This window comes from Nycticebus coucang, chromosome 20 (assembly GCF_027406575.1).
Source record: "Nycticebus coucang isolate mNycCou1 chromosome 20, mNycCou1.pri, whole genome shotgun sequence".
Lineage (NCBI taxonomy): Eukaryota > Metazoa > Chordata > Mammalia > Primates > Lorisidae > Nycticebus > Nycticebus coucang.
Genome location: NC_069799.1, coordinates 49,590,450 through 49,598,916, shown reverse-complemented (window position 1 = coordinate 49,598,916; position 8,467 = coordinate 49,590,450). Strand labels below are relative to the sequence as shown.

At 38.1% G+C, this 8,467-nt stretch overlaps 1 protein-coding gene across 4 annotated transcripts in view; it reads left to right on the top strand.

The window, feature by feature from the left end:
- THNSL1 (threonine synthase like 1) overlaps positions 1–8,467 on the top strand; it is a 30,398-nt gene extending 21,931 nt beyond the window's left edge. The window contains exons 1-3 of one of the 4 annotated variants that reach the window (XM_053573036.1): positions 55–187; positions 4,791–4,961; positions 6,122–8,467. In XM_053573036.1, coding sequence (XP_053429011.1) covers positions 6,170–8,401 — 2,232 coding nt within the window. In that variant the 5' untranslated portion in view covers positions 55–187; positions 4,791–4,961; positions 6,122–6,169 and the 3' untranslated portion in view covers positions 8,402–8,467. Of the gene's footprint in view, positions 1–54; positions 188–310; positions 421–1,475; positions 1,664–4,790; positions 4,962–6,121 lie in introns of those variants that run through there. The other 3 variants (XM_053573035.1, XM_053573037.1, XM_053573034.1) reach the window with 3 other exon arrangements.

Genomic DNA, 8,467 nt, shown 5'->3' with positions numbered 1-8,467 from the left:
GAGACAAAAACCCAACCAGAACTAGACCCGGAAGCGCAACGGGTACGCAGGCGTCGCACAATAAGGCTCTAGTGCGCATGCCTCAATCCCGGAGGGGGCGGAGCGAGCGGCTGAGGCACGCTGACGCACGGCCGGCGTCGAGAGCGCGAGGAGGCCGGGATGAGCCCGAGGAACGTCGAGGGCTACGGTAGGCTGGCTTGAGAGAGGAGGGTCAGGTACCCGTCGGGAGGCAGCTTGGAGAGTGGGCGTGGTGGGTAGGCCTTGGGGGGGGGCCGGCGCAGGCGCAGACGCAGAGGCCACTGCGCGGGGGCGGGGCCGGGGCGAGATCCAGAGGTGCGGGGCTCCGTCTCCCCAGGCGGCTCCTGGATGCTTCTTCCTATTTCCTTTCCTTTCCTCCGTCTTCTCAGTGTGATTTGCTTGGTGAGTTACTGGAGGAGAAAGAAAGGAAAGCTAGAAATCAGTCCGTTCCCATCGCATGCTTTCCCCTCACCTCCGTCCCGCCGCTCCTTCTCCTCCGGCTAATCGGTTGTAGTCTCACTTCAGTGTCTCGCGCTCATTTGTTCTGGTGTGTGCTGGGCGAGGCTCCTCCGAGATCACCGCACAGCCCGGCCGCACCCCTGTGTGAGTCCGCGGCCTCGGTGCACCTGTCGCGCCGCGCCCTCCCTGGGCCCTTCCTGCGCTTTCCGCTGTTTTCCCCCTGGGTGGGCCCCTCTCTCTGGGTCTTTTCTGTGCAGACCAGTGGACCCGATCTCTTTAAACCAGCCGCCTCAACTAGGAGAAGTCGCTTCTTAAATTGGGCCTTTAAATTTATGCCCCTTTTGGTGTCCCTTTTTGAAAATTGTTTCCGGAGAAGCGGTTTTATAACATTTTTGCACCATTTGGTTTTCTGTCAATCTGTTTATGCACATGTGACTCCGGAAGGAAACGCATCTAGAGGCCTCTAAAAGACATTAGGATAATATGATTCGGGAAGGAAGATGGGTGTCTGTGAACCAACCTTACCGAGATCACTGTGCCCAAAGGAAATAAAACTACTGGGAGATAAGAGAGAACACCAAATTTGTGTTTCTCCCTGCCTGGGTTCCTGATAGAGGGATTAAAAGAGCAGGATGGCTGGAGAACTTTTTAGTCCCTACCTAAAAGGCTTTCCTGAATTTGTAGAGCCTTATTTTGGGCTCTTATTGGAGTTACACTAGATATGAATAAATTTAGTTTTTTGTTACCCAATTTTATCGGATTTTTATTTTATCTCTGGAGTTTGACATTTCAGATGAATGGCCTCTTTGGGGAAAATTTCCTGATTTCACATTAGATTGTTTATCTTCCAAAACATTTAAGATGGATCTAGATTTAGATTTGGAACTACATCTATGTCTCTTTGCCCTTTTCACCTTTGAGTATTTTATGCTTTTGTTTTTCGTTTGGTGTGTATAGAGAAAAATTCTTTGATGGAACTGTTCCTATACATGCTAACAATTGAACTAAGGACACTTAGAATCATAACATCATTAGCCAACTGGATAGTCACTGACCAAAGCTTACATATTTTTTTGATTAGAAAGAACATTTTGGGACTTTTTTGTGTTAATCGGTTCCTGAACAAGGTCACAGCATGATTTCTCCGGTTAGCACCAAAGGACCTTAGCTAGTCTTGATTATCTGGGTTAGTGAAATAAAATAATTTTACTGTTGTCACTATATATTTGTACTTTCAGAAATACTAAACAATTTTCATTAGGACTTCATTGTAGTATATTTACTTTACAGTCATAAAGAAGCTGTTAAATTATTTGGAAAGAAACTTTTTTTTCTGAGACACTTGGTCAGTAATTTGGCTTCCCTTTTGAAAGTTTGTTTAAACAATATAGTTCTGTTTTAGAATTCCCTTAAAATGTTAGTACTATTCAAGGAAATCCCTCTGTCCACAGGGGATGAGTATATGCCTTCAGGAATCAACAAACTTTCTGTAAAGGGCCAGACAGTAAATATTTTAAGCCTTTGCAGGCCCATGTGGCCTCTCACAACTCCTCAGCTCTGTCATCATCATAGCTCAAAAGCAGCCAAAGATAGTACTGAATAAATGAATGAGTGAGGTTGTGTTTCAGAGAAACTTAATTCACAAAAATGGTGGGCTGGATTTGGCCTGTAGATTATAGTTTGCACAGATATAAATGATGTGCATGTGTTGTATGTACATGAACGAATTAGGGGTTTTTGTTAAAGATTATTTTAATCTATTTATATGACAATTGAAATGAAATTACACCCTTTCTAAAGACAGGTTCTTCATAATATTTTTCAGAGTTATTGAATTGAGTAGTTATGTCTTTTCACTTGAATATTTAAAGAACGTTAACAGGATATCTAATAGCAGAAGTCTAACAGGAAAAAAAATAGGCAGCTTTGATAGTACATACAAAGACAAAGATAGACAAAATTATGCTTTTAGTTGTAAGTTCCTGTGTTTACAGCCTGGCCCTGGAGTGGGGTCCTTCCTCCCTCTCCACCTCTTTATTTCATGAGAAGTAAGAGGCACTCTGAGAGGATTTGGGGTCTGTAGTCAGGCGTTGCAGTCCTTAACCCACTTGGGCTATTTTATGTCCTGATATTCAGTGGGCCCTTGTGTCTGTGAATTCTGCATTCACAAATTCAACCAACTGTGGATTGGAAATATTAAAAATAAAAATGTAAAAATACAATACTGGATAACAACTATTTACATAGCATTTACATTGTATTATAAATTATTTAGAGATTGAAAGTATACTGGAAAATACAAGTTGTATGGAAATGCTATGCCATTTTATGTAAGGCAGTTGAGCATTCGAGGATTTCTCTCCAAACTTCATGTTCTTAACTGCTAACTCTCCAAACCCTCTCAGTGCTTCATCCAATTTATTGTTAAACTCTTTAAAGAGTGTCATGACCAGAGGCCTTGGAATGCACTACCAGAAATTTCCCTCTATTAATCAGAACTGTACTTTTGTGCTTATTCAAAAATATCCTTAAATCCTTTTTACCCATTTCTCCATGAATTAAAAAAAAATTAAATCATGGATGTGCTTTGGTGAAGGCTGTATTTATGCCTTCTGTGTAAAATCCTGATTGGCCATTGCAGCAGACATTTTTAGAAAAGAAATGAGGGTATTACCTCTTAAGTAAAAACTCAATTTACAGATAAATGTTACATGTTATAGGCATTATTCCATCTTGTCTTTTGGTTCGCTTAAAAGTTTTAAGGCTCTAAAATCAAATTATGGCTAAATGTTACAAAATAAAATTTAGTATGTAGCTCAAAATAGAATTCAGGTTCTTTATTTTTCTTTAGAAATTGTATTTGTTACACGTTACAGCAGTTAATTGCCATCTGCTAGTCTAAGGGAGATTTTCTGGTGAAACTATTGATACAGAGTGTATAAATTGAGCTATCACAATTTTTTATCTTTTAAATTCATATATATTCTGCACCCCAAAATCTTAAAAAAGGGAAGTGAGATAAAATTTTAAAATGAGAAGGCATGGGGAAAGTAAAACAAAGGAAAAAAAGAAAAGTCATATTACAGAAGATAAGGTGAAGTTAACACATGATGTTTGCCTTAGGGTCTCCTTTTTTTTTTTTTGCTGTTTCTGGCCGAGGCTGGGCCCGAACCCGCCACCTCTGGCATATGGGGCCCGTGCCCTACTCCTTTGAGCCATAGGCATTTTAACAAAGTTGATACCAAACATTGTAGCAGCTAACCTAAAATAAAAGAAAAGAAAAGGTAATTTAAGATTTAGTGTCCATAGAAACAACCAGCTATTCAATTCATATAGGATTACTGTTGATACGCAGATCAGAAAGTAAGTCTTGTGTTGAGAACTCAAAAAGAAGACCTTGCCATGTTTACAAGCAAAAGCCTCTCGAATAGAAGTTACTCAGGCTGTTTGGTACAGTGCCCTCAAAGCAGTTGGTGCTAAAATACAGGACTAAAATATAATTTAATGCAATGATTTGCTGAAATGGTTCAAGTGTATAATTCTCTCTGGTCATTGATTTACTCCAGGTAAAGGATTGGACTGTGGATAGCAAAACAAGACTTCCTTCAGATGAACATCACTATTTTCTCTGAAAGTTTATAAACAAACCAAACCATTAAAAAAAAAAAAATACCTAGCCTTGTCCTTAGTTATTCTGATTCAGTTTATGTGTTCTCAGTAGTCATTGAGCGACAGTGATCATAATGCTATATAGTATATTATCTTGTGCTAGCCCGTATGATATGTGCTTTGAATTTGTAAAATAGCTGTGTGGCAGACACTTCATTTGGGCTTTTTACAGTAGGTACTATCACATATAAATCATGTAGTAATTCAGATGGATAAGACAACCTAAAGGAACAATTCAGACCCATTTCATAGCTTGAGTAGAATGATTTTTTTCCCTCTGATCATTAAATATACAGTTAAATCACTAAAATTTCAGGGGTCATGGGAAAGAGTTTATATTTGTTAAAATTATTTGGTTATACAGGGTGGCCATAAAGTTCCTGTGCAATTTAAGAACTTTGTGGCCACCCCGTATTATCTTTTTTATTGCTTGGTAGCAGTAATTCCCCAGTACTGTTTAGTATTTTTTCTATAATGAAACACTCAAATTTAAAAAGCAGTATCTTTTAATTATACATTTGGGGAAACATGAAAAAGGTCAATTTTTCTGTATTTTTAAAATATCAGATGAATTTTTTTTTTATAATAGACTGTAGAATTTTTATGCAGCTATGATTAACTTGATTTTTTTTTTCCCATTATAGACTCCACTTTTGCAAAGATCAGCCTTGTCTCAGAATGACCAAACTCTTCATCTAAGATCGGTTCCTGTGTGTCCTAAGATTACAAGATAGTGAGAATTGAGAACAACACACACAAGCTGAAAAGTCAGATAAGGAAATGAATTACTTCTCTTGACACTTCTAATTTTACTTGTAAGTTAAATTCAGAGTTAGTTCGAAATGGTTTAAATTTTCACAGCATATTTAAACATGCCACCTAATATTTAATATGGGTTAGTTAGTTGCATATTGTTTTCACCAGAGAACATGTGAAAAGCCCCACTAGGTGTTGTGAAGTTACTTTAGGCAACTTATCTAAACATTGCAGAGTTTTACTACATTGCGTTTTACATGATTAAAAATTTGACTTGTCCGGCATGTATTTTTGCTTCCAAAGACAGGGACTTGATCAATATAAGGAATTATAGAGCTTCTTTGGATGCCAGAATAATTTTTTCTCTCATCACTGGAAACATTCCTTGGTTTCTTGGCTATCACTCTGGAGTCTGGAATTTGGGTTAAGTCTCATCACTGATGTTTATAGGATCAGACACAAAAGCAGTGGTTCCATTCGAGTAAGATTGTAGTTATGTAGCCTTTGACCTCATTGCTGATTATCTATTTTTCTTAACTATCTGTATGATATACTTTTCACTTAGCCTTTTTTGAGGCATTCAATATGAATAATCCTGATTTTTAGCAGAATGCATATAAGAAAGAAAATATCATACTTTTGTCCTGTAGTTTGGAAAATAATTGAGCATTTTATAAGTAAATATGTTGTTCTTTTCTGGTTAACTATTGTGAATCCTATAAGAAATTTAGAAGTAACATAGCCTATCAACACGTTCATATAAGTAAGGAGAAATTAAATACAAAAAGTATTTAGCTTTTGTGAATTGCAAGTAAATGGGACTCCAACTCCAAATAATCTTTACACATGTTACAAACCAATAAACCATGAAACATTTTGCTGTATAATATTTCATAAAGGGAAAAAAGTACTAATTTGATTTAGTATACTTTGAAAAGGTATCTATGACATCACATTTTCTAAAGTTTCTTTTGTTTATACTTAGAAATTTTTAAAGTTTTGATTTTTCAGTGTCTTGAAATTGAAGATATTAAAAATGATAATGAGCAATTTGTGAGAATTTGGGTTGGACTGTTTTTTTAAAATGTCTTGTAAATTTAGAAGATTTTAAAACAGTTTCTCTACTATGGACATGAATATATTCAATCTTATTGAGACTTTAACAGTCGATTAAAATTAGTAACCAAATGTCTTTTTTGTTTTCAATGTTTTGAAAAAGGGCTAAAGCCAATTTTTAGGTGAGCTTGGGAAGAAAAGAGAAAAGAGAATGCTCCAGTTTAACCGATGTCAACCTCTGAAGCAGATAACACAGAAATGTTTTTCTAGTATACGTGTTAAAACGGATAAACACCCACAGCTATTTCTTTCAAGAACCTTTGCACTTGCAGAATTAAGGAAGTCATGGCATTCCACCCAGTCTCTTGTTGGAGACAAAAATATTATCCTGATGGGACCTCCTGGTGCCGGGAAAACAACAGTAGGCAGAATAATAGGTCAGAAACTGGGTTGTTGTGTCATAGATGTGGATGATGATATCCTTGAAAAAACCTGGAATATGAGTGTGTCTGAAAAATTACAGGATGTTGGTAATGAGCAATTTTTAGAAGAGGAAGGAAAAGCTGTGTTAAACTTCTCTGCATCTGGAAGTGTGATTTCCCTTACTGGGTCCAATCCAATGCATGATGCTAGCATGTGGCATCTGAAGAAAAAGGGGATAATTGTATACCTGGATGTCCCTCTCGTAGATCTAATTCGTCGTCTAAAATTCATGAAGATAGATAGGATAGTAGGTCAGAACTCTGGAACATCTATGAAAGACTTGCTTCAGTTTAGAAAACAATATTATAAGAAGTGGTATGATGCGCGTGTTTTTTGTGAATGTGGGGCTTCCCCAGAGGAAGTAGCTGACAAAGTGCTAAATGCAGTGAAAAGATACCAAGATGCAGACTCAGAAACATTCATTTCAACGCGACACATCTGGCCTAATGACTGCGAACAGAAAGTCCCGGCAAAATTCTTTAGTGAAGCTGTGACTGAGGGTTTAGCTTCTGATGGTGGACTCTTTGTTCCTGAGAAGGAGTTTCCAAAATTAAGCCGCGGGGAGTGGAAAAGCTTGGTAGGAGCAAGCTACATAGAACAAGCACAGATAATCCTGGAAAGGTGTATACACCCTGCAGACATACCTCCTGCCAGATTGGGGGAAATGATCGAAACTGCTTATGGGGACAACTTCGCCTGCTCAAAAATTGCCCCTGTCAGGCACCTTTCAGGCAACCAGTTCCTCCTGGAGTTGTTTCATGGGCCAACGGGCTCATTTAAAGATTTGTCTCTACAGCTTATGCCTCACATGTTTGCATACTGTATCCCACCAAACTGCAATTATATGATACTTGTAGCTACGTCCGGAGACACAGGGAGCGCAGTCCTAAATGGGTTCAGTTGTCTTAATAAGAATGACAAACAAAGAATAGCTGTGGTCACATTTTTTCCTGAGATGGGAGTAAGTAATTTTCAGAAAGCACAAATCATTGGCAGTCAGAGAGAAAATGGATGGGCAGTGGGTGTCCAGTCAGATTTTGATTTTTGCCAGACAGCTATAAAAAGGATTTTTAATGATTCTGACTTTACTGGCTTTCTTACTGTGGAGTATGGAACGATCTTAAGTTCAGCTAATTCCATAAACTGGGGCCGCCTGCTTCCCCAGATAGTTTACCATGCTTCTGCATATCTTGATCTCGTTAACCAAGGATTTATTTCTTTTGGGAGCCCAGTCGATGTCTGTATTCCCACAGGAAACTTTGGGAACATATTAGCAGCAGTGTATTCCAAAATGATGGGAATCCCTATTAGAAAATTTATCTGTGCCTCTAATCAGAACCATGTTTTGACTGATTTTATAAAAACAGGACATTATGATCTAAGGGACAGAAGATTAGTACAAACCTTTTCACCATCAATAGACATTCTCAAATCTTCAAACCTGGAACGTCATTTACACCTAATGGCCAATAAAGATGGGCAATTAATGACAAAATTATTTAATCAATTAGAAAATCAGCATCACTTTCAGATAGAAAAGATTCTAGTTGAGAAACTTCAACAGGATTTTGTGGCTGACTGGTGCTCCGAGGAAGAGTGCCTAGCAGCTATTAACTCCACCTACAATGCTTCAGGGTATATTTTGGATCCACACACTGCTGTTGCAAAAGTGGTTGCAGATAGATTGCAAGACAAAACTTGCCCAGTGATCATCTCGTCTACAGCTCATTACTCAAAGTTTGCACCTGCTATCATGCAAGCTTTAAAGATCAAAGAAATCAACGAGACTTCATCAAGTCAGCTTTATTTACTGGGTTCATATAATGCCTTGCCCCCACTCCATGAAGCTTTGTTGGAGAGAACAAAACAGCACGAGAAGATGAAGTACCAGGTCTGCGCACCTGATGTGAGTGTCCTGAAGAGTCATGTGGAGAAACTAATCCAAAATCAATTCATATGAGTTTCCTGAGTAAAAAAAAAAAAAAATTGGTGATAACCATGTAATAATAAATCTCAAAAGTTGGAG